Genomic DNA, 26,957 nt, shown 5'->3' with positions numbered 1-26,957 from the left:
CATTTCTCGCTCTCTATATTTTCCTCACATGCATTAACATGGACACATAATAGAGATGTCTTGTAACGCAGCCGTATGCCAGCCATGTGCGCCGTTCGCTGCTCAGAGGATTAGGACAAACAGTATAGGATAATGCGCATACTCATATACACACACACACACAAATAAACACATGGTAGCTCTTATGCACAGGTTTGTACAATGTGTATTATACAACGTACCGTTCATAATAGAAGTTTGGAGTCTGACAGTCTTTGTTTTCTCGCTTATTTTTTCTGTGACTCGCTTCCTGTGATAATAAAAACCTGATCACACGCATAAACTGCGCATAAATAATGCTGCAATAAGTTCCTACACAGAATAGAGTCGCTGCATAAACAGTCTTGTTTATTCCTCTCTGTTCTTCCACTAGCTAAGGGCGATGCATGCATGTAGACGCTCACACACACGCACACACACACACACACACACACACACACACTCACACAATCACACATTTCACAGGAAAGCTGCTGGGAGGCCAAAGTGAGAAGTGAAGACGTTGTTGTGGTGAATATTGCATGATGCTTCTGAAGGATGGCTCAGGCACCGGTTCCAGAAAAACAGCCCGCACTTATGGTTTCTGCTCCCACTTGTCCCCCGGCAAACCGCCAAAATATCACACACACACACACACACACACACACAGGAGAGACATAACAGCTTCCGCTCATACTCCTCCCCAGTTTGCCCACTGCGCTGCTCCAGCCCATTATTATTGATGATCTTTTTAATCCTGAGGAAGGAGACCGAAGTAAGGGGTTGTCCTTTGATCTCTTCTCTTTGAACGTCAAGTGGCTGTGGCTGCTATCATCTGTCTCTCACCCCCTTAAACTGGCATACGCGTGCGCCACACACACACACACACACACACACACACACACACACACTGACAGTTGCTACTATTGCCTGGGACAGACATGTTGGCCTAGACATCAGCTCCTTTGGATCGGTTTAACAAAATCTGGAGCAGATCCTCTCTCTAAAGCTTCAGAAAATCCATAGCAATCGGTTAATGTGAGGATTTTACTGCCTCTAAGCCCTGGCTCCTCCACCCCGCGTCGTCTCCAGTTAACATATTCGTCACCTCTTCACTCTGCTTTGTCTTTCCTCTCCTCCGCCTCCGACGGAGCAACTAGATTTCCTGCTTTTCCACAGCAGCAGTTAGGTGTGTGAAAAAAAAGCAACCTGTTGTTTCACTGAAAGGAGACGTGACCTTCAATTAAAAAGAGAGTACACACAGGTCTTAAGCCTGGGAACTGTGCCATGGTCTCTCTCTCTCTCACTCTCTCTCTCTCTCTCTCTCTCTCTCTCTCTCTCTCTCTCTCTCTCTGGCCCACTGTCAATTATCCAGCCTCATTTTCCCAGCATCTATTTTTCAGAGGTGTGGAGAGATTGGCTGCAAAGAGTTGTCTTGCTCCCCTAGCTCCTGTAATAAGCTATGGGACAATGTTTAATTTAATGGCTGTAAATTTCCTATGGCCCACAACAGAGGCCCAGCGCTCAATAAAGCGCTCCTTAAGTAAGCGTTTGAGGCGTGCTGGTGGCTCATTTTGCTGATGGACTTGTCACTTGATGGACTACCAGCTCGTGTTTTAGTTGGCTGTCGCATCTCTGGACTCACTATCCTATCTGCCTTCACTGTGCTATCTGGAAAACTCAAAATGACTAAAACTAAAAACTCAAAAACTCAAAATACAGAATGACTGCTACTTTCTTGAATAGTATTCTTTAGGCAAGTTCCAAAAAAGGGGAGAAGTAACAGAACAATAATAAAGAATGTAGATTAAAATATACATGAAGATAAAGAAGTTGTTTACAGTGCAATACAATAGACTTTATAGAGGCAGTGGATGATCAGAGTGAGTAACAAGTGTCAGGTAGCATTTGGTGTGCTGCTCCAGAAATATGAAAAAATATAAATATAAATATTTAATCCAATGTTTAGATAATGCATGCTGAGGGAGCTGCTGTGTGCTCTCCAGCTGGATGCAGACTGTAGTAGCAGAGGATAAAATACTGTAAAGCCTGTACAACACTGCCCCTAGAGGCTGGATGTAACACAGCACTGCACTTCTCTCCTAGGTGTGTGAGTGGGTGGATGAAAACTACCAGACAGCTTGATCCAATTAAGGACAATCGTTGCCGCCACTGGCATGTTTCCAATAACACTGCTCAGAGAGAGCTTGTGAGAATAAATACCTTCGAATTTCCCAATGTTCTAAATATAAGTGGGAGGGATGCAAACAAGACCCAAGTCTGGTCAAATCAAGATCAAGCTAAGATTTTGACCAGATCTACCCTCACACCTCCACCAGCCCACGCAAATTTAGAAGAGCAAGGATGAAATTTGTTTGTCACATGTCAAGATGACTCATCTGTTAAAGTAAAGTACAGAAGAAAAAAAAACTCTGCTCCGGGGCCCTGCTTGTTCCTCTGCTGTGTGTGTGTGTGTGTGTGTGTGTGTGAGCAGGTCCCGTCTCCAGGTGGGTTTGAGGAGGACTGCAGGTGAAAGGCCCCTGTGGCTGTATTAGGTCTGACAGAGCTATTGGTCCTGATGACACTGACCTGAGCGCTGTTTCTCTGGTCCATGCTGCTGCGGTCGGTTACTGTGGATTTGGCCATCTGCTTGCCTGTTGTGTCTGTTGACAGAGACTGATCAGGTCAGAGCAAGGGCAAAACCAAAGGTAAACACGTAATCCCCGAGGCTGTATGAATAAAGTGTATTAGGGTAAGGATGCTAATCTCTGATGCCTTTGCCTCATAAGGTGCAGTTAAGTCCATATTCCGTATTATCACGTAATCTGACTGGTGATCAATTCTGCAATTTAAGTTTTTATGCATAGGCTGACTAATGGTGACCTTCATTTATACAACACAAAATGAAAAAGAACAAATCTTGATCTGTATCAGTGTTGCAAAAAAAGTGTCACAGGCATATGCATGGTGTTAAAATATGCATTAACTATGACCTCCAGGTGGTGATCACCATAATAATGATAATAATAATAATAATAACATTAATTTGTATAGCTCCTTTCTAAAAACTGTTTACAAAGTGCTTTACAGAAAGCGAGAGAAACAACAACAAAAAGACAGACAGCAATAGAGAAGACAGACAGTAGTACAGTACAGTAATAGAAAACTAAATCATTCTAAACTAAATCTTCTTTTTTTAACTGAAAAGATCTTATATCATCATACAGCTTACATCAGTTTGGGGCTACTTACTGTGAATTATTATTTATGTCAGAATACAAAGTGGGTGAATGGAGTTCAGGTGGGGTTGCCCTGCACTACATCTCTAACCCTGCTGGGTGTGAGAAAGCTCAGTGCAGAACCAGCTAATCCTGTTTAGTTAAAATGGCTTCTCGGCCACAAGGTGGCAGCCATGAGTTTATGTACCATATTCTCTGTTCGGCTGAATGTTTTCAGTGGTCCTGGGAATCAAAGTAAGGTGAAACCATCACTTCTTGATGGCTCCTGCTGCATTGCTGTAGGAAGTATCAAAAAGATGGAGGATATTACAATGTATGTTGTGTGTTTTATATTTGGTTTTGTTTAGAACGGCTCCCATATGAAAAAAAGATCTATAGTAATCCTATAATACCTGTTAGGGAGATACTACACAGTTAGGCTATCACAACACAATTAAAAGTGTAAGAATATCATAGTGATACCACAGGAGATTTATAACAAAAAATACCACAGAGCACGATAAGATCATTATAAACACACTACTGAACACCACAAACACACTAAAAGTCCCTGTAGGAGTATTACAAGAATATTATGGTGTTTTTCGTAAGTTGTGAACGGGACTGTCCGACCCAGGGCAGAATGAGTCAAAAAAAGTACGCGCGTGTGTGTGTGTGTGTGCGTGTGTGTGTTGGGAGGAGGGGGGGTGACGCGCGTCCACATCCTGACATAAGATCCAATATCGTCAGAGTGAGAGAGGAAAAGAGGGAGCAGGGAAGAGTCCTATCATCTCATCTCATCTCATCGCATCAGAGAAGCGCCAGTTGTTTTGAAGCCGCAGCGTTTATGACATTGCTTCAGTGTTTCTACCGCGTGCTGCTCGGCATGTGCGACTACTGGATCCGCCTTTGTGAGTAAAAGCCGCTGTTCTGTTGTGTTTCTCTGTTGTTTTGTGCCAGAGCGAGAGGCATGACTTGATAGCGAGCTGCGTTTGCGTCAAGGCAGACAGAGGCATAGTGATGCCGGAAGTCAGGCTACGTTGCCTTCAAAATAAAAGACTAGCAAATGTGTGCATGCGCGCGTGTATGCGTGGGGTGGGGGGGGATCTTATTACATATAAATAGAAAACACAGAATGGAATCACTAGAAATTTGAAATTCTATATTTCCTGATGAGAATGTCAAATTTCAGGCTAAAATATTAGGGCTGGATGATTTGAACCTCGAAAATATACTATACAGCCTAAAGGGATTTCTACGATCTCAGAAGTTAATTAATCCATAACAGCATACAAATTGTTCCTAAAGGCTGCAGGGTGGGAGATCCAATACCTGGTGTCAAATTAGTCAGAGTAATCCACCACTGAATGCCCCGCGTTTATATTCTTTATTTCCACGTTGGTACGTTGCACCACGTTTTTCAATAAGGGTTTTATTTTGAAAGTAATGGGAACCGGAAGTTGGATATGCTATTGTGTGTCGCTTGACAATGGAACTATCAGCGCCCATCCCAGCTTTTCTGCTTATTCACGCTTCAGTTGAAAATCTACGAGGCTACTTATATTGTTAATATAAAACGAGACAATTATAATGATAGTGACAACGCCAGTGACAAGATCCCAATCATAATGAAATAGGAAATGTGAGAATTTTTTGGTGATAAACGCAAATAAATAGGATTATCATAAGAGTATGGTCATGATATTTAAAAACTAGTAATACATTGATTGTTAAAGTGACATTAGACTAATAAGAAAGAATAGACTGAATTTTGTGAGTATAGTTTATCTACTTTATTTTACTTTCTTTAGGCCTGTAAGCCTGTAGGCCTGTAGTCCACAAGTCTTGACACTGATACTGAATAGAGTTTTTGCTCTTTCCCATGCCCATGGCAAGTAGTTTTCCCTCCAAATCAGTCCCCATGTGAGCATGCTGAGATTAGCCTGCGAGCTGTTTGCTCTCAGGACCTCACTCATGGTAGCCGGGAAATGCTGAACAGCTTCCAGCTCCCAGTCTATTTTGGTGTCTGATCCTTGATGTGGGACAACAGGTGTGGCCTACATCACACAGCACACGCCTGGCACGGCATCACAACACAAGTCTCTGCAGTTATTTAGGTTATATTCAGGGCCGGTCTGGAGCCGCAGTTCATCCACGGTTCATGTCAGGCTTCTGTGACAGTTGAAGTGAGCATCAAGGAGGCAGAGGGGAAAGATGCTAAGCCCTCAGGCCTCATGGGAAACAGCGGTGTCAGTTACTGGAGCAAGGCATGCTGGGGGAGATGGAAGGTCCCTAACACCCTGCTGTGTGACAGATGAGCAGTCTGTGGCCCCACTTCTCCAGCAGACCATCTGTGTTTGAGTGAGTCATGCACACCATTCAGTTCATGATGCCAGCGATGCCGCCTGCTTGCTCACCTACCCGCTTTCTGCTTGCTATTTTCAGACAAGCTGTGAGACTCTCCTGAGCTCAACATGCCAGGGACACACACACACACACACGTTTAACTAGGCCATAGTCATGTGGGATTACATCAGTATCACTTATATGACAGAGGCCATCCTGAATATGTCTTGTGTAGCATTTAACATGCGGCTCAGATGTTGACACATTCATTCAGGAAGGTCTTAGTCACAGTGACCCTCCATCATCAAGCCATAAATAAAACCACAGTAAAATTAAGGGTTGAGTTATTAGTACACAGTAGTGTCTTTTCTACTTATTTATCTATAAAGAACATGTTTCTAATTTCTGTATTCCATATTTGAGTAAGCAGTCGTGTCTGGCAGTAACAACTGTAAGTAACTGCTCATACTTTCAACTCATAAAGGTTACTTAACTTGTTTAAATTGTTTACATTCTGTTTACCTTCTATTTCATTGCTTTATTGTCTTTATTTGTTTTACTGTATTTATTGCTTATTTCATATGCCTGCTGAACCCTATTACTTTTGCTGCTACATCCACCTAATTTCCCCACAGGGATCATTAAAATGTGATTTACAAAATGTTCCCACTCATCGGTATTGGCGATAAATTCAATGTGAAAGCTGTGTTCTCCAGAGACACAACCACATTTGGAAGTGGCAGCTGTTTAAATGCGTTATGTATTGGCGTTTAAACTGGCAGCAAAAAGTTCCTGGGGCGATGTTAGTTTTAAAGAACAGAATCATTGCTTGATAAATGAGGTTTATTGTATTTCAATACAGAGTGGAACAAGTTTATTAAGATGTTAGCTTCTGGCTTGGCATCATTACTTGTCGAAGTGTCCAAACAACAACATCCACATTTAATAATTAGAAACTGCCAGAATCACCGGGTGTGTTGCATGTGTGGTATGTTCCTGGAAAACCAAATGATTTTAATTAGAGATGAAGAACACAATCATTTTGTTAGTGATCTGTCAGTTTTATTAGCAATTAACTGATTCATCTAAACAGCTATTTCTATGTTTATTAACACGCATTATGGAGTATGTCATTGCAACCAAACTACATTTTAGCTTGCTGCCTGAGTGCAGACCTAAATAAAATATTGCATTATGGGTATTGACAGCTACTGTTTTGTTATATTTAAGTGTATAGACTTACCCTGCTACTAATGGGCTAAAGAGCTGAGTTCTAAGATGGACAGGGAAACAAGGAAGCAAATTGTTAATCCAATCTTTGTGTTCCTTGTCCATCCCATTATGCATAGCCCATTGAGTATGGTGAAAACAGCCTGCGTACATGTATTAACTAGTATGTTTTTGAAGGCTTTGAAATCCGCTTTGAAATAGACACCATGCTCCAATGGATACTTCAAACGAATATGTGATAATATTGTAGATTATGAGTTGTGTGTGTGTGTGTGTGTGTGTGTGCATGTGCGTGTGTGTGTGTGTGTGTGTGTGTGTGTGTGTGTGTGTGTGTGGTGTTTGGAGAGTGGATGGCTGACTTGTGTTTGTAAAGGAGTATATCCGGTTGCCTCAGGTCTGTTGTACTTCTGTGTTACTATGGGGACTAATGTAGTTAGTCATGGCTTGCAATGATCTCTCTCTCTGTCTCTCTCTCTCTCTCTCTCTCTCTGCCTTATCTACTGTCGATTATCCAGTCTGATTTTCCCAGCAACACAGATTTTTAACACCACACGTACACACATACAAAAACACACACACACACACAGTCGTTCGCAGTGTCTATTAAGAAGCAATTATCATGCTAAAGATAAGTTGATGAAACACTTGTCAAGAGATAGAGGAGGGACACTTAACCCAGTCATCTAGCTAAGATATGAAGTGTCCACATATCATTTTGGATAAATAAAGATGTGATGACAGGCGACTCAAAACACAGCCTCCCTGGCTCGGGTGCTGCCATGACGACGACAACGACAGAATGACACAGGTCAGAGGTGGGAAGAGCACCAAAATGTCCTACTCAAATACAAGTACTGTTACGTGGCTGAAAAAAAAGTAGCAAGTAAAAGTTACTGAGTTACTTAAATTGTTACATACAGTTTGATTTTTCCCACCTAATGTAGAATGGACGAGAGGACAGAGAGTCCAAACTAGGTTCTTTTAATTGAAAAGAAACACTTTACAAAATAAAGTGCATCAACAAAATAAAGCATGAATCAACACAACATTTAGGAATATGTTAGTGGTGGTTTCTGTGCAGACCATCCTTCCTTTCTTCACCACCATTCTCAGTGTTTTCAGATCTGCAAATCTAAACAGGCCAAGGCCATGGATCTGGATGGATGGTCAGTCACTGACTTTCCCCACCTACTCAGTGTTTCCCTCACTCACTAACTGTATCTTTCCCTTACCTAATTTTACTTCCCCATTCACTTTTCCTTTTTAATAACCCTTCTAATTCTTTCACTCAATCACCTAAAAGAGGTCACTCTGGGCAATGTTAATTGCAGCTTTGTATTAGCCCACATAAAATGCAGATTGAAGACAGAATAACAAAGACAAAGCGGTCGGGTGAAAATGTGGTGCTTAATTGGCAGGATAATGCACTGTGCTATGGAGAGTATGCACCTCTCCTCCCACAACTCCATTATCAACTGATTATTGTTTACTCTCTTTGAATACAGTGTTGATATTGCATATTCATGACTATGTTGAGCGTGCTATAATACATATCATTATTCGATCTGTGATTAAAAAACAACAGCAAATGTCCATCCCTATTATTCAATAATGTTATTACAGTGTTTCTTTAAAAAACAGGCAAATACAAACCAATAATAGTGTAGCTGGACGGATTGTTTTTTATCTAATATTAACCACTATGATGGATACATTTGAGCATTTAATGTTAGTTACTTAATGTTATGGTTTTGCAGGTCTGATGCAAATGCAGTCTACAATTGACCAATTCCTGATGCAATGCTTATAGAGATCCTACAAAATGTGTATTCTATAATGGATGTTATAAAATGTAGCAAAGTAAAATACTTCAGTCAAGACATCCTCAAGTAATTGTGAAATTACTGACTTAAAAAAAGTTCATGTACACCAAAAAGCTACTTGGTTACAGTAATGAGAGTAAATGTAATTCATTCCTTCCACCTCTGGCATCAGCAAAATATATGACTAAACCATAACTTATATATATGCTGAGTTTACAAAATAGCAATCCAGTGCAGCTCTTGAGTTTTCAATTTGTCAATTTATTTGTGTCATTTAGAATTAAACAATTTGTCTTAATTAGCATCTGATGACAGTCACCACCTGTATTTACCAAGGTGTATTTATCCGGGTCATCAATCAGTCCAAGCTCTATTGATTTGCTCTCACTGTGTTTGCCTCATCCAGCCCCTCAGCTGATCTCTCTATACACAGTCTCCCTGGGCCTAAAGAGAGGCTGAAGACTCTCTGTCTTGCTCCTGCACTTTGTTAGGTGCGGCAAGAACACGTATTGTCAGCACATTTGTCTGATAATCCTAAATTGCCATTTTACCTTGGTCATCTGGGGAAAAAATGTGGCCATGGCAAATAAGCAAATCAGGCGGCTATGACAGCACATAATGAAATGAATCAGAGTTTTCTCAATGTATGAAATTACACCAGCTTTCCCTGTGAAAATAGATGTGTTGTTTTGATGCCATAATAGTAGCTGATGTGACAGCACTGTGAGCAATGCCTCTTCTTGTCTCGATCAGTGACTTTGCAGCAGAGACAATTCCCAGAAATACATTTTTCAATTCTAGTTTTTCACCACTAGGGGGGGCTGCATCCCTTCATTGGATTTAGCCCATGACGGCCTTTTCATGTTTGACCACAGCACTAGGGCTCAGCACACATGGCAAGTCTAGAGTCTTACCCTGTGAGATCACTTAAGAACATTATTCCAGTCAGATTTTTAGGTCATATCTACAATTCAAGTGTGTGTGTGAGGGAGAGGCAGGTGAGAGAGAGGAAGAGAGAGAGAGCGAGAGATGTGAGCAGGATGGGACAGAGTGTGGAGTGTGAGATACTGTACACTTGAGGCGTGACTGACATGCAATGCATTGCCTACTGTACATGTGTGAGACTGAGAGACAAGGAGATCAAACAGCGCTCACACTGGAATGCTCCTTTGAGCTCCATCAATCCCTCATGCCATGCCTCTTCAGTCACACACATGCACACACACACACACACTAGTTCTCCATTTCCTGGCCTGGTGTTAATTACAGGGACAGATAAAGCTCTGCCTTAGCAACGTGCCCCTCTGCATGTGAAATACACCTGTGTGTCAGTGGATCAAAGCTGCCATCCGCTAAGGTGGAATTATTATTCAAAGAGGGGATGTAAATTAAACAGTAGTCTGCTGTCATCTCTCTGTCTCTCCATCTCTCTCTCTGTCTCTCTCTCTCTCCATTTCTCTCCTTCGCTCTCTCTCGCACACACACCTGCATAATGCTGTCATTCCACATGCTTTGATGCTGGAAGTAGGTGTGTTTGACAGGAAACAAGGGCTGGGTCTAGGCATGTGGTGACACACAAGCACACGCACCACACACACACACACACACACACATATGGAATAAAAGGGGAGAAAGACACCATCCTCTGTTGTGGTTGCCAGCCGTACCGCGATCAAGCAGCACCTTTCTTTTTTCTTTTTTGTGTGTGTGTGTGTGTGTGTGTGTGCACGTACATGCGTTGTGCTTGTAAATGTCTACAGTGTCAGTCTGTCTGTGTGTGGCTTCTCCCGCTGCAGCTGTGGGATCAAGCCCAAACTGGGAGCTCGATGTGGGTAAACTGTGATTTGGCTATCTCTCTTCCTGGAGGAGATAAATCCTAGCCATGCTGGTGTGTCAACCACTCAGTAATTACTTCATCCTGTCACGGCTGTCTGAGAATGCAAGCCAGTGGGAACTTGCACTGTCGCTCTCTCGTGGCACGAGGGGGGAAAGAATCGGCGTCCCTTTTATTTTGCCCTGTGTGAGCTTACGAGCGTTAGTCATCAGTCGAACGGCTCCTGAGGAATCGCATCTAATTCACAATTCTCAGTTTTACATCAGCGGATTTATTGCCTATTATTCCCACATGGGATGGCTTGTACAATCGCAACGTGTTAGTGATGTTTGTCATGGATGTGTTTGGACTCTTAACTTCCCACTGAATCTAACCTGCTGTGTGTGATTTAGCCCAATCCACAGCAACAGCAGTCAGCACAGTCTAATCAGTCTAATATAAAATTTTAAAACTGATTTGATCATGTGAAGTGAATTGGCCTCTTCCTGTGAACTGCGATGGAAGCAACCCAAGAAAAAGAACAAGACTTGACTTGCAATATGAAACCTTTCACTAGGGGTCATCATAGCTTCAGATCATTACTGTAACCATCATTGTGTGAACAGTTGCTTTGAAGCATGCTTGCTGCACAAATGTATGTAGGCTGGTCAAACCTGCAAGTGTTAAATATGGCACACATTCTGCACAACATGACGTTCTGATGCAGTGTGATCTTAAATGCTTATGCAGGTGAATTGCAACTGTAGTTCTTGTTGAATATTTTGCAGAATGCAAGCAGAAGTTGCTTTATCATAATTTTCATTACCTGTAATTATTTTCACGGCCTGAATCGGCAATGATTTCCTGCCCGTACATGCTCTGAACCAGAATAAAAGTCAAAAGGGTAAACCTCCGGGACTTCAAGCTTTGGTTTGTGGCTGCTAGGTGTTTATGTTTACTTACGACTTAATTGGTCCCAGCTTGTTTGGGCCTGGAATGCTTTGATTATGGCCACTCAGGGAGGAAGAGTGGCGTTTGGATATCTTTTGACACAGGAAGCGCAGGGGCAGGAGAATGTCATTCGTTCCTCTCCTCCTGTTCTCAGTTAAAAAGATGGAGAGAGAAAGAGGGGAGAGAGGGGGAAAATGAGAGGGGTGCAGGGAGGAGCTGACAGGACTATGGCAAATGCAGTGCTGATACAAAGAAGGGCCACGGCAGTGCACCCCCGCTGTCTCCACTCTTCCTCTTTCTCACTGTCTCTCTTTCACAGCTCAGAGAAAGACATGCACATTATTCTGACACTCGGATACACAGAGAACACATGGGACCGGTTTCCCACTGAAATGAAGGAGTCAGCACCGCATTTTCAATCATGTTTACTTTGAAGATTACTTTCCCAGATGTAGACTTTTTTAATGTGAGCGGCCCATTTGCCGTGTCAGGCCAGGTAGACAGTAGTGGCAGTTGTGTCAGGTAGGGGCTGTCCCTCCTCCCTCCGCTCTTCCTGTCTGTGTTTTGGCATCAGAAAGAGCAAAGGAAAAGCAAAGCCCCTAGAGGATTTCCTCACTGTTGACTGTGGATGATCCTCATGGCTCCTACATGCTAAGGCTGGGCAGGGCAGGGCCCGCAAACTCAAAGCCCCGGGGGAATGAAAAACACAAGAGGGGTTAGGATGCCGAATTAAATCTCCTCCAGGCTGGCTGGCTGCATTTTGGGGGCCATAAAAATGCCCCCTCTAGATATGCATGCTCTTTGCTCTGTCCTCTAGACAGAAACTTTTAGGACTAAGTTTACTTCAGACAAGTTCTCTTGACAGCCAAGATGTGTGTTTGAGAGTTTGTCCATGCTGCTCTCACTGTTCTGGAGGGGAGGGGGCAAGTTGGAGTAAAAGTCAACCTCTCTGTGTGTATTCTTCTTGCTCAAGCTGAGGAATGGTGCATGGCGGTGGCTGTAAGTGGGTGGTTTGGGCTGTGCAGTGTGGGAGGCCAGGCCCCAGCGCAAATTAAAGACTTCTCTGTGAAAGTCCCAGACTCAGCTACAGCAGTGTGTACATGTGTGTGTGTGTGTGTGTGTGTGTGTGTGTGTGTGTGTGTGTGTGTTTGTGCCTATGTGACTGAGTCTGTGTGCAAGTGGCTGGCGGGGGAGAGACCCAGCCTTCGCTTTTTTTTTTTTTTTTTTTTTTTTTTTTTTTTTAACCAGTCATTAAAAATAAGCCACAACTCACCCCCGGTACACACTGAGAGACAGCAACAGGGAGAGAAAGAATGCATCTCCCTTTCCCCTCCCTTTCTTTTTAGCTTTGCTGCTTCACTAACCAAGTAAAGAGGGGAGGAGAGGGGAGGTTGTGCTCGAGGGGACTGATTCCACTCCGAGGTTTTAAGACACACACTCAGACCCCCTCCCCGCCCCTGTAAAGAGTAGCGGGCCGTTTATTCTGGCCAGGAGAGAGAGAGAGAGAGAGAGAGAGAGAGAGGGAGAGAAAAGAGAAAGAGAGATGAATGGGGAAAGGAATGCAGGAGACAAACGAGTGCTCTCGGCAGGAGAGTGGGAATGCTGGAGAGGCCATTGTTCCTCCCCCACGAGATTCTGCTGGGAGTGGATGTAAACACACAGGAAGAGAGGGAAGAGGGGTGTGAAAAATCACACCTGAGAGGCGGATAGAGCTCTGTGGCATCTACTCAGAAATATATATATATATATGTGTATCTATAGTCTGATACATGTGTTATGCGCTTTGGACACACACAAGCGCACATACACACCAATACTTAGCTGCCATCTCATCTTTCCCTCGCCCCCCTCCGCCCCCTTCGACAGGATGTATAGGGTCAGAGGGTCAGGACTGGAAACCACAAAGACAGTATGCGTCAGTGTGGCCTGGCTCTTGTTCCACCCCCACTCCCCCTTGTACCTCCTACCTCTCTGTCTCCCCCTCTTTTTCTGTTCCCTCTCTCTCTCTCTCTCTCTCTCTCTCTCTCTCTCTCTCTCTCTCTCTCTCTCTCGTTTTCTTCTTTTCTCTCTCTCTTCTGACTTTCCATCGGCCCAGCCCCCGTCACCTCTCCTGCAGACCCGAGCCTGACGTTTGGTTTTGGGCCCAGATGGCTTTAGCATGCCTCTGGCTGGGGATTAAGCCGCCAGTGTCTCCTTTCCCCTCCATGTGCGAGTGGTCGGGACAAAGAACGTCAAACAGGGGAGCGGGGGGAAGGAATGCGAGGAAAAACCCCAGGACTGTGAAACGACACCCGACACTGACGTTTCACGGCATTCCTGGAAGAGTAAACTCAAACCCTTGTAAAGACCGCTCGCCAGCTTTCCTGTTACATTTTGTGCCCAGTTCACTTTGTGAACCAAGTTTTGACTTCTTGTCTTTTTGAGTGCAGTTAATCCCCCAGAGTCCATGTAGCATGAACACCCTGTCTTTTTTGGTGAGGTTGGAGAAGTGAACTTTTGACCACATACCACTGCATTTGTATGTAAATAGCAGCTGCAGCGAGCGGTGATTCTTCATGTAATGACATGACATCGGCATTGTGTTTCAGCCCTCTTAGTTGGGCTGACTCAGTGTGGATGTGTGTGTGTGTGTTTTCTGTCAGTGTCTCTGTCTGTTTGTCTGTCCGCCTGTGTGTTTGCTGTTTTGTCCCGTTCCTCCTTTATTCTCCAGGCTGGCGGTCTTGTTTCCCTGTTCTCAGCTGTAACGCCAGAGACGTTTAGTTCTTGCCGACAGTCTGTCATGTTTCTTTTTATCAGGGAGCTGTGTCAGTACTTGGAGACAGTGTGGTGGCAGCACTGTTCTCAGGCTGTGTTGCTGTGTTTATTTTTAGTCACCACACTCACTGGCCTAAGTGGCCTCTATTAACCACTTAGCAACAGAAAATGCCACACCAAGACTCTCTGTCCACTCTTCCTTCTCTCACTCTATCTCCGTCTCTCTGTCACGTACATGATGTTAACATAGCTACATATTTTGGGCCTTTTTACGAGTCTAGTCACTGCACAAGCACAATTTCCTTAAACTTAGACAGTTTTATGTTCTGAGTAATTGAATTCCCTCTCCTACACAACTCTTTAGGTATGCTAGGACTTGTTATAGTTGCCCATGCTGTCATTGCCAGCACATGCGGTGTGTCATTCCAACACCGAGCCAGTGGACTCTCAGCTTAGTCTCAGTCGGTGAGCAATACTCTGGGAAATGAGTGCAGTGAAAGCATGCGTGAGATGTGTGGGTGTGTTAGCTTTAGCATTAGGGCTAACGCTCAGGTTTATGCCCCACGAAGCAGCTGGAATGTTAATACAGGAACTGAAGGAAATGGCACGGCAAACTTATCCTGTCTTATCCCCCTTTCTCTCTGTCTCCCCCTCTCTCTTTCTCCTCTTTTTCTTTCTTTCCCTCTCTCCTTTTTCTTCCTCCCCTGATGTTGAGTCACTTAGAGATATCCTCTCTCTTTCACCTCCCCGCAGGCAGGTCTTTTGGACAGAAACAAAGGAGTGATGTGTCTCTTCATGTGGTTGCAGACTAGTCAGGCCTAAGCCCTTGGCAAGGAGCACCGGAGAACAATGGAAACGGCCCGGAGCCCCTACAGGGCAGGTCTAATGAGAAAACCCCCTTCATGTTAGAAACACTTACTGAGCAAGCTCCTCAAAGTCCTCAGGAGATTAGCCCACATGTTTCAGTAGTGTACAGGGTGGAACGTTAGGGTCACATATTTATACCAACTCTTGGATGATTATAACTGACAGCACTGTATATGTCATCCAGCTGGTATTTACAGTGTTGATGTTGACAATTACGCAGTCGTTAGAGTAATTGTTAGTAATTTTCAGATTTAGGTGGACATAAAACAATCAGTCGCATATTTCGGGACTGCTCCTGGTTATTTTTTCCTTTGTTCCTTTTGTTCCAAAACGAGGTCTTAACTGACACAATGACTCACAGAATGGCTGATTGCACAGAATGTAAACAAATTATGGCACTTTTTAAAGGATAATAGCCGACTTAGTTCTTGGCTGATAACGCTTTCACAGACTAGATCACAGAGATTTTAGAGATCTTCAGTGATGAACTTTATGTGCTAATCCCCTTCCCTCAAAATGGTTATGTAGTGTTTTGGAAATGAACTCTCGATTTTCATTCCTCCCTCCCTTCTGTTTTCTGCACTCAGCATGTCTCTCCCTGCCTGTCACTGATTGACAAGGCGAGGAGAGCGTGGGCCCATAAAAGAGGAATGCAGGTAACCAGGCTCTCTATTTGAACTTGGAACACAGGAAAGTGGGTTAAGTGGATTGAATCTATTGCCTAACAGGGAGCAGCTGCCTGCCAGATTTAGCATTGGCTGACAGTTGTAAACACACTCTCTATCTGGTGATGCAGCTAGCTAACGTTATCAAGTAGGTTTTCCAGATGCCCGGTTTTCAACTGGACTGTCCGGTTTTCAGATGCATTGTCCGGGCCCGGTCAGAAGGCTCGACCGGACTTTGAAATGTCTGATTAAAATCATTCTGTCAATAATAATCCACTAACTCTAGCCCTGCTGATTTTTCCCTATCATTGGTGGGTATCTGTTGCTTCAACAAGCTAAAAATGTTCTGATAGGCTGATGACTAGAGCAGGGGTAATCTGCTGTGCAAGTGCAAAGTTTTGAATGAGTTTTATCGGGCCTACGTTATGGAGAAGCATCTGTCCGTCCATCTGTCTCATTTGCACAGGGATTTCCCCCTGCAGATATTAAGGGACTAGTTTGGGTCTCTGTGGTTGTGTTTTTTGCTTAGTTGCTTACAGTCTGTGCTGCAGAGGCCAGGAGGCAATATGATGTTTCACATGCTTGTGCAGTATAAGCTCACTCCCCTCAATAAAAAACAGCAAATCATGACAGCAATCGACACCTGTCAAACAAAAATGTGTTGTTTGATCTCAGACAACTTTAAAATATTGTTTTCATGTTAAAATTATATTTTAACATGAAAACAATATTTAAAAAAAAAAGATTGAAAATTCATTTTTCCCCCTTGGTATCGAAAATGGTATCGCATATCAATATTTTCCTGGGTATTGTATCGAAGTTAGAAATTCTAGTATCGTGACAACCCTATTTTGTACTGATATGCATGCTTATGTTTAACTCAAACTCAGCTGTTATGGAAAAAAAACAAGTCAATTTGAATGGAACGCAGTGCATTCAAGAACTTTAAAGAGTAGCGGTTTGTCCAGGATGTTTATAACACTGGTGCCATTTGCACTGAATCCTCCCTCACTCACACATGCTAAATATACTCCTTTAAAAGGCACACACACACACACATACATGCACACACAGTGAGCTATTGTGTCTGAGAGAGTTCAGGCATCTGGAGAGCAGAAACCCTCTCCAGTGACCTCTGACCTCTGGTGGCTAGAGAGCTGTAGACTGACATGAGGGCCTCTGGGAGACTTTCAGGTGACTCATAAGGCGGTCAGAGGACTTTTAAAGGACTATTGTATGTAGTGTGTGCAGGGTTTGTTGTGTCTCTGTCGTATTTGTTACTTATTGCGGTCTTTTTTTTTTAGCACAGCATAACTTTTTGAAACACAAGGCTGTTTTGTAAAACTTGTTTGTGTTTTATGGTAACTAGTAGTACTGGTGGCCATGCTGAATAGTTTGGGATATGTCTTGTGCTGCCATCAGCTTGTTTATAATGTGCTACATAGCTGTTCACAAGAGCAGTGTATCGTCACACGGTATGAACTTTCAGGTTATTGTCACCACATGACATTGTCCCGGAAACCCAGTGACAAGGCTGTTTGACAAGGTTTCAAAGACAAACTGGTTGGTGGAGTTTAGCATTCGGCTGCACACACTGCCAAGGCCAGTGCTTCGCCTCTGCAGGCTATAAACATCATTAGATATTAATTTGCAACACACTGGCACTTGATTGCTCACTCTATGCTGATAGCCTGGTGTTTACTTGTCTGATTTTTAGTTATGCTAGCTGCTTCCCATTATTCCCGCCGTGTTTTCTCGTTGGCTCGTGTTTAGCCGAGTGTCAGTGCAGCTGCAGTGTAGCCTGTCAAGGTAAACAAACGGCCAACAGAAGCTTCCCTCTGCCTGCTGCTGTTCAAACGCCAAGCCTCCCAGCAAACTTCATGTTGCTACGTGTCGCCATGGTGACGCTATCACAAAGGACTCCAGCTGGTTCTGTGTGTGTGTGTGTATGTGTGTGTGCGAGAGAGAGAGAGAGAGAGAGAGGGAGGGAGGGAGGGAGAGAGAGAGAGGGAGAGAGAGAGCAGACAGAGCCAGGCAGTGGCTCTCTAGCCTCCTTCCACCCTCCTCCTCCTCACTCTTGTTCCTCCACCCCCTCAGCTCTTCTTGTCTGTCTGCTATTCTCTGCCCTCTCCCCTCTGGCAGACCCTCATCCCAAACACAGTGCAGCTGGGCTCAGCTGTCAATGTTCCCCCATACCAACTGCCCCCTTTCCTGGCCTTTGTATTTGTTTGGATGGTGGTGGATTTGCCCTTGGCCCCCGCGCGGGGGAGCCCGATACTGTTCGCTAGCTTCTTAAGCCAAACTGCTCTTTGAAGTGGCCTACTCTGTATCACACAGATACACAGATTGGAGATTACAAGGCAGTTCCCTGCCTTCAATCTGTCCACTAAGTAACATGAACTTGCTTGATTGTATAAAGGAAATGGCATACACCTACACACACACACACACACACACAGTCTTCAAATGGGACACTGTGATCAGTGGAGCCAGAGAGGTGGCTAGCTAGTCTGTTTTTTTCTCTCTGAGCTAGAGAAATGAATGGAGACGTTGCTTTGTTTCAGGGGAGGAGAGGACTTTCTTTGATATTATCAAGCCCTGGGGAGGGGGTGGGCTTTGCCAGAAGGACTGCTATTCACACCGACTTGTCGGCATGGGACTTTTGAAGCATTTGTCAAAGAGGGATTTGGCCGAGTGCCACTAGAGTTTTGTCATTCACAAACTCTTCTCTTCTGTGGAATGACAATGCTCGCAGCATGCTGCACCTCTGCAAGGGAAGACAACTGACATTCCACAATCCCACTTCAATTAAGTGAGGGAATTTGTCGCCGGTTCTTCTTGCACACAAGAAAATATGAATGCTGTCTTTTTTTGATGCTGTGATCAAAGTCGCATTAACTTGATATTATGAAGAAATGAGAGAAAAGCTGTGTGTGCTAGTCAGTGTGTATCTGTGGTGGCGAAGAGGGTTTTCCACATTCCCTCTTAAGGGTCTGGTGGAATCCAGTGTCACATTCCGCCTTCCATATAACACTGTGTCCTTGACTGTGTGTGTGTGTGTCTGTGCATGTGTATGTGTGTGTCTGCATGTCTGTCTGTGTGTGTGGGAGGTCCAGGGCGGTATAGTACTCTCATGCTTTCATGGCTGCAAGAAGACCAAACTATTTTTCCCCTCTGTGGAAACTTGGCCTCTGTCTTATCAGGACAGTTGTTTTGGTCAATGATTTTCCCCTCACTGCTGTCATGGTGGTGCGGCAATGAGCAGCCAAAAAGGGATTAGAAGATTTCACTTACTCTGTTTTTTGGAACACACAAATTCTGGATTTCTCAAATCTGGCAACTATAATCCATGTGAGCCATTCATTTTTTGCCAAATGTTTGATGGTACACTAATACACACACTCGCACACAGTCTCTGGTTTGGTCCAGATCATTGTTGACAACAGTTTCAGATGGATGGAGAGTATATCAGTGGCAGGAAGTCTGTGGTCTCCATTGATGTGGAGAGTTTGAAACGTTAGGCTGGGCTGTGTCAATGTATTTGTGTGCCTCTGTGTGCACGCGTGTGTGTGTGTCTGTGGGCCCTTATGTGCATACATGTGTGTGCGGGCATGTTCCGACTCCTGAGTGTGTTTACTTAACCTGTCTCGGCATTCAAAGCCCCTGTCATTCTCCGGTGTGTCTGGCCCTCGCAGTGACAGCTAGGTGGGGCGCGGCGCGTCGTCTCCTGTTTCATACAGCGCTTTATTGAGCGAACCCTCTGTTCTTTAACCCTTCTCTTGGCCTGGGAGGAACATGCACACAGCACACACACACACACACAGTCACCCCACATGCACACCCACACGATGTGTGACTTTTAGATGACTTCAGGGGATAGCAGCTCTGAAAGGGCTGACATTCTATCCTTTGAACCTCCATGGCTGATAGGGGCAGGACCTCGCCCTCCCCGCTGTGTGAGTGCATGTGTGTGTTCAGTGTGCCTTTTTTTGTTCTCTTGGCGGTTTGTACGGTTTGTACTCGGTGACCTTTTCAAAGATCGTCCCTGTGTGTCGATCATGTTCCCCAGACATCTGCGAACCGTCTGGACACTGCTACATATCGAGGCATGTTCAGATGCTTTTGCCTGCGACGGCTTTGACAGTAATTCCTGCATCCCCTTCATCTGTCTCCAGAACAGATACATCTGACATTTAGAGGCAGGATGGTACAGAATAGAGATGTAATAAGTAATTTTTTTTCGTCTTTGTGGCTTGTTACAGCACCAACAAAGACTCAGATGTTAGTCTGATCTAATCTCAACACAATCTTCCTCCCGTCTGAGTACTTTTCAACTTGTCAAAACCTGACCGAGATCCTGTCTGGGATCATCCAGTCACTTCTGGTGAGGGAGGGAGAAGGGGGGGGGGGGGGGGACACACTGACAGAACAAGTGGATGAAGTCAGCCCTCTGTTCACCTCCAATATGTCAAGCCCTCTATAGCTGTCAGTGAAACAGCAAGGCACAAAGAAAACCACGTCCTGTTCTAATGGTTTTAGACATGGCTCCTCATGCTGGGTGTGGCTGGCAACAGTTGTCTGCCACACACACACAGCAGCGATCTCGCCACGGTAGGATGTTTGTCTTTTGTAGGGATTAAAGGGATCCAGGAAACTCACTGTCCTAGTTTTGCTGCAGAGCGAGGAGAGCGACCTAGTTTTGATGATAGCACCGGGTCAGAAAGGGGATTCCAAGGCATAATGCAGTTAGGGGGTGGCTGTGTTTTGTTTCTTTAGACAGGCCATGTTTTTTTGTTTTTTTTTGTCTGTTGGCATGTTCTATACACAGGCTACTGACTGTCTGTGTGTGAGAGGCTCCATTGTCTGTGCTAACCTGTAGATGTAACCTGAGAGAGTAGAGAGAGACAGAGAGAAAGATACTGAGCAGCACTGTTGCGGTTTTACCTGACTGGCTGTAATGCTGATTTTAATATCTATTTGCTTTGATTTATCACATAGCCTTGACTAGACTATTAGAGTGTACTGAGCTCTCTCTGTCTCCTACAATTTCATTTAACTGCTGTGATTACACTTAATTATGCATGCAAACAACACCCGGGCACACACGCACACAGAGCTATATTCAGCACCGTCAAATCGTTCCGAGTACAATAAGTGGGTAGAGGACTGGAGAGGTTTTAACCATCTAGATCAGTAGGTCAAGTGGCTAGCATGCTAATCCTTTTACTAGACTGGCTCTGATTTGGTAAAGTTGGCCCTAATCTACTGTCCATTTCAGTTCCAGGGATCTCAGACCTCTGGCTAAACTGTCAGTGTGTTAGTCTAGCTGTCACACAAATCATTTCCTGAGTGATTTTCATATTGTATGCATTTTTCATTCATTTTTCTCTTCATCTGTTCTATTATTTTGCGTACCTTGCACCCATGTTGTAATTTGTATATTTTCATTTAATTCATAAATTTCTACTTAATATATTCTAGTGTTGTAATTATGGGTTGTGTTATGATTAATGTCCCCTCTTTACAGTCTTATTTATATTCTATTTTTCTTTGTTGTATCCTATTATTTACTTCTGCAACAACCCAATTTCCCCACAGGGATCATAAAAGTTTCATCATATTCAATAGAACAAGCTCTTTTTTGAGAGTTATGTATTCACTGTGTAGCCAAGGTAATCGTTCATTATCTCTCTCTCTCTCTCTCTTTCTCTCTCTCCTCCCTGCAGTATCATCATGCATCACCACCTACAAGAAGACCCCTCCCCCCGTCCCGCCACGGACCACCCCGTCCAAACCCTTCATATCCATCACGGCCCAGAGCAGCACCGAGTCGGCCCAGGACGCCTACATGGACGGGGGGAGCGGCCCGCGGACCGGCATCAGCTCCCAGCCGGGCCTGTCCAACTCCACGGAGAGCATCGACAGCATGAAGGCCCTGACGGCAGCCATCGAGGCAGCTAACGCCCAGGTGCACGGCCCCGCCAGCCAGCACGTCACCAACAGCACCATCACCATCACCGCCACCGCCACCACCTCCGCCGTCGCCCACGTCTCCGCCGACAGCAAGGCGCAGAGGGAAGCGCTCCGCAAGTGCCTCTCCATAGGGATCCAGGTGAGAGGATGAGCTCAGCTTTAGCCCCAAGTAAGTTGGACGTTCGGTTTGACAGTTTCTCTCCTCCTCCTCTAACCTGCCACTCCTCCCCTCCACCCTTGCGGCTGTAGGTGGACCCAGAGGAAGCAGGGCCAACAGAGGAACAGTCCAAGTTCCAGTCCATAGGCATTCAGGTGGAGGATGAACGATGGTGAGTAGAGAGAGAGAGAGAGAGAGAGAACAAGAGGCTATAAAAGTGAAATTGGATAAGTCAGATGGGATGAATGTGAGAGAGATAGCATGGGCAGAGAGAGGACTTGTGGAGACAGAGAGAGGTTTGTAGTATGTGGTAGGAGTGCTTGCCCCCCTACTCTAGCTTCCCCGCAGCAGCTGTCCCCAGCTCAGGGGAGGCTGGCGTCAGAAACCCCTCAGCCAGGGGCCCCAAGTGACAGCTGGGCCAGAGGATGTGGTGCAGGGAGCTGGGGAGGTGGAGGGGGTGAGTTGACAGCCATCTGTTGCTCCAGTCATTGTGATTCAGGCAGCAGGCTACTTTTACGGCTCTGTGTGTGTGTGTGGGAGGGAGAGAGAGAGAGAGAGAGAGTGAGAGAAAAGGGGAGGGACTTTTAGGGATTTGTTTAGTTCTGAGAGAGAGTGCGCTGTCAACTACAGCCTCTCTTCCAGCCTAATGTTGCTGGTTTGAGAAGAAGCAGCCTAGTATTCATGCTACACCATTAGCTCACATTGCAGCAGGCCTGTCACGGCCTAGTTACTCTGGCAGGAACTGTCCATGAGTTGTGCGAAAAGTCACGCAGGCATTTACGGCTTGTGTGCCAGTAACGCCTGCCTGTGTCCACCCTGTCAAAACAGTGACCCTCTGTTTGGTGAGGGAAGATGACAAATTTAGCCACCGTGCTGGCTTTTCATACTGTAGCCAAGACATGCGGGAATTCAAAGAGACATCACCTCAATCAAAGGTCAGTTTGAGGGCTGACTCCAGCACTTAAAAACACACACTCATGCTCATACACACACACATACTCAGTGTGAGGGAATGTGAGGGGCTTTCTGAGAGAGGAGGTCTCAGCTGACTGACCAAGCTTTGAAAAAGAGGCTGACTTCCCTGAGTTGCCAAGGCAAATATTAACTCCTCCAGACACCTACAAGTCTGCTAGCCTGCTGATGCCTGTATGTGATGCAGCATTTCACTAGTTAATGTTTGGAGTGGGTGGGTGGGTGTTTTTGTTGGTGCATGTTTGATTGTTTACCTGTTGGCATGCATTTGTGCGTGTGTGTGCGTGTCCATGCGTGTGTGTATGTGTGTGTGTGTGTGTGTGTGTGTGTGTGTGTGCGTGTGTTGTCCTGGGAGGTCTGGGCATTAGATTTCCAGACGGTGAGAGTGCCAAACTCCTGTGGCCTTGCCCCGGTACTCAAACTCCCCATTTGTGTGTGTGTGTGTGTGTGTGTGTGTGTGTGTGTGTATGTGTGTATCTGTTTGTGTGTCCTTGTGTGCCTGTGTGTTTATATGTAGCAGTCGTAGGTCATAACCTCACCTTGCTGTTTGAACTAGGATTAGGCCTGTCTAACTGAAAGGGAGTGGAGGAGAGCTGTAGAAAGAGATGAATGCTACAAACGAGACGCTTGTCTTTACATAGGCTTTACCTGGACCTCTCTCTGCCCAGGCATGTTGGGAGATGTTGATTTTATTCATGCATCGCATATTTACTCCCACACTGATGTATACAAGTGAACCTTGCTCAGTGATTTGAGCAGGGACGTGATCAGGAACACGAAAACGCAGGAAAAGATCCCTGAAATGGGTTATACAGGCTAGATACCATTTGATGGATGAATTGATTGATTCCCAAGACATGTCAGGTTTGAGTTGGTGGTCACCAGGTGGCTTTGCAGTCACAGGGGAAGTGGAATGTTGCTCATGGTCTATAGTGACTAAACCATATGCACAGCCATCTTGAAAAGTCAACTTAACTTAACCTAGCTAGACCTCCCTGTCTTTTCCGTCCGTGTCCAAACTGACTGAGAGTTTGTCATTACTGGGATAAGACAAACAAACAGTGAAAAGCCTCAGGTGTATACAACTGGAGAGTGTTAATTTGTGGTCCATAATAAGCATGAGAGGGTCTGTGTACTGTATGTTTCGTTCGACATACCTCTTTCACCTTGTTCTAGACCTCCATCCTATCTCCAGATTAGTAGTTGTGTGCTCTTTGTGTTTTTAACCATTATTTCTGGTCCTTGTGTTTCTAGTTTGAACTCTTTTCTCTCTAAATGGACAGAAAATATAAATGCATTGAAACAAAGTGCCCAGAGGTAAAGAGGCTGTCCGAAGGAGGCAGCTTATGGAATGCAAGACTCCCTCTCTACCTCTAGTGTGATTTATAGCTTTCCGCTATATACTCCTCATGAGTGTAACAAGAACATGGGGCTTTCTGCCTTTTTATTCGCTCTCATATTCTCTCTTTCCCTCCTTTTTCCTCTCCTGCTTACCTTCCTCATATTTTTTACCAGCTCCTCTTTCTCAGTCCCTCAGCTTTCCTCTATTGTTTCCCTTTCTTGTTGTTTTGCTACCTCCTATCTATCAATATGCCTATCTCTCTGTCTGTCTGTTTGTCTGTCTGTCTCTCTCTCTCTCTCTCTCTCTCTCTCTCTCTCTCTCTCTCTCTCTCCCTCCATCTCTCTCTCTCTCTCTCTCTCTCTCTCTCTCTCTCTCTCTCTGTCTGGGCTGTGTTTGGCCTTGCTTGTCTCTGCCCCTGCAGGAAGTTGTTAGCGGGCTGATAGAAAGCAGGCTGAGGTCATTAGAGCTGAACACCTGCTCGGAGGAGTTACTCTTTAACTGCTGTGCACACACACTCACACACTTGCAGGCACTGGTACGTACACATGCACACATACACACTCTGTTTGATCTACCCCAAAGCCACTCCCTTGCCCTCTCTCTCTCTCTCTCTGTTCACGGAAGAGAAGAGATGAATGAGAAAGGGGAGGTGGAGATGAATAGGTAGAGTCTAGGAGGACTGAGTGTCCGGAGATGGGCCGAGGCAGACGTGATGGAGCTAGACTGATTTGTGAGTGTCATGCTGCGGGCAGGTCAAGCCGAGGTTCATGTGTGAGAGGGTTGTGGGTATGTATAGATACACAGAGGTGACTGGTTAGCAATGCTACCAGTCTCTCTTAATGGCTCTTGGCATTGCAAAGTTTTTACCCGTTTGTTGACAGCTGAGGTAGTCAAAAATATGTAAAACCAGACATGACTAACATCATGATAATCCATGTTTGGTATACCATAATTCTAAAAATACATGGTTTGCATGTGGATCCATGAGTTGGGACAAATAGGTACCCCACTAGTGTGTTTTTCCCTGTTTTTATCTGCTCTCTGTGTGTATCTATGGGGACACTGTGTGTCTGTGTGCTATTATGTGCACGTATCAAAGCACAAACATTGTTTTTTGAGTGATTCGATGAGCGGCATTCTGGCATATTCTTGTATGTGTTAATAAAAGATGTGCTTTGAGTCTTTTACAGCTTCAAGTTGTAATCTGGCAGTGATTAGACTGCTGGCTGTCTAGTCACTGCACAGTCAGTTGGCCAGTTTTTCCCTAACACCCCCATCCCTCTGGCCTCCCATTCATCACTGGGGTGGTGAGCTGCTCTATAGAACAAGCCAAGTGTGTGTGTGTGTGTGTGTGTGTGTGTGTATGTGTGTGTGTGTGTGTGTGTATATGTGTGTGTGTGTGTGTGTGCGTGTTGATTTTATCTTTGCACACGAGTGTGTGTGTGTGTCTGTCTTGGCACATAGTGTGGAGGGACTTGGCAAGGACTGTCTGACAGGGGCACAAAGCCTCTGAGCCAAATACGACACGGCACACCCAGCTGTAGAGAAGGGTCCCAGGTGTGTGTGTGTGTTTGTGTGTGTGTTTGTGTGTGTGTCTGAGTGTGTGTGTGTGCATGTATGTGTGCATGTGCATCAGCCCCAGAACACGGGCTGTGGTGTGACAGACGATTGCACACTCTGTTGCTTTTGAATGAGCCAGGTGACAAGACACACATACACACACACACACACACACACACACACACACACACACACAAAAGACTCTCCTCGTTCCTATCCACAGCTATCAGATATGGAATCACTGTGATCATTTGAATTCCTCATACCGGGACCACCTCCAAGAAGAGGGCGTAAACAATATTAGCATAATTACTGCTAAAAGGAAGACACTGATGTGGTATTACTGTACTATATCAGTACATGTAATCAATTGCTAAATAAAATCAGATCAGTAGCAGATGGAAAAATGAAATACACTCCCTCTCTGTCCTCCTCTCCTTCAGTTACCGCAGGATGACCCGCTCCAACAGCGTCACCACGGCTGTGCAGGCCGACCTCGACGACCCGGCGGACGGCCCGGCGCTGCCGCCGCGCCACTGTGCCACCATGCCGCGGCAGCACTCCCGCGACGCCGCCACCTCCACCGTCAGCATCCAGGGCTCGGGGAACCACTACCACGCTTGCGCCGGGGACGACTACGGGGAGGTGGGGTTCGACCCGTCCATCCTGCCCCCTCCGGACCCCTGGATGGACAGCGTGGCCGAGCCCGAGGAAGAGGCGCTGGAGGCTGCGGGCCGGTCGGTGTGCCCCCGGGACGGCCGCTGGTTCCTCAAGTTGCTGCAGGCCGAGACGGAGCGCATGGAGGGCTGGTGTAGACAGATGGAACAGGACGAGGTGGAGAACCAGCTGCCGGAAGAGAGTGAGTAGAGTCACGGAGTTTATGTGCCAAAACATTGGAGACAAGAAAGAATGAATGAATGAATTTATTATTATTGTGTCCTGCCACAAAGTGACCCCACAAGACACCATTACAGAAAAGGAAACAGTAATTGACACAGTCAAACACGGTTTCCGGTATGCATGAGGATTTGGGACCATGACTGCCAGATGGATAGATATGAAAAGAAAGTCCTTTGCACTCTGGTGATATTGTTTTTCTTCTCCCTGCTTCTCTAGTTTCTTGAGACATTTTGCCTCTTTGGATTGTCTTCCTCCTTTCTCAATTTCAGATTTAAACTCAATTTCCTCTCCTCTCCTCTCCTCTCCTCTCCTCTCTCTTCCAAACCAACTGACTTGGAGAGTGCTGGTATTCATGGTATTAGACCACA

At 45.2% G+C, this 26,957-nt stretch overlaps 1 protein-coding gene across 2 annotated transcripts in view; it reads left to right on the top strand.

Annotated features, from left to right (window-relative positions):
- The window catches only part of dlgap1b (discs, large (Drosophila) homolog-associated protein 1b), a 44,750-nt gene that overhangs the window by 14,319 nt on the left and 3,474 nt on the right, over positions 1-26,957 (top strand). Inside the window, exons 5-8 of one of the 2 annotated variants that reach the window (XM_071516904.1) lie at positions 9,665-9,694; positions 21,412-21,797; positions 21,908-21,987; positions 26,133-26,548. In XM_071516904.1, coding sequence (XP_071373005.1) covers positions 9,665-9,694; positions 21,412-21,797; positions 21,908-21,987; positions 26,133-26,548 — 912 coding nt within the window. The remainder of the gene's footprint in view (positions 1-9,664; positions 9,695-21,411; positions 21,798-21,907; positions 21,988-26,132; positions 26,549-26,957) is intronic. The other variant, XM_071516903.1, reaches the window with a different exon arrangement.

Source organism: Centroberyx affinis, unplaced genomic scaffold, assembly GCF_046629955.1.
Source record: "Centroberyx affinis isolate AG114_WGS23_722 - 3 ecotype Tasmania unplaced genomic scaffold, CSIRO-AGI_Caff_v1 ptg000436l_1, whole genome shotgun sequence".
NCBI classification, from domain to species: domain Eukaryota; kingdom Metazoa; phylum Chordata; class Actinopteri; order Beryciformes; family Berycidae; genus Centroberyx; species Centroberyx affinis.
The sequence above is the reverse complement of the archived record's forward strand: the minus strand, read 5'-3'. Positions and strand labels throughout refer to the sequence as shown.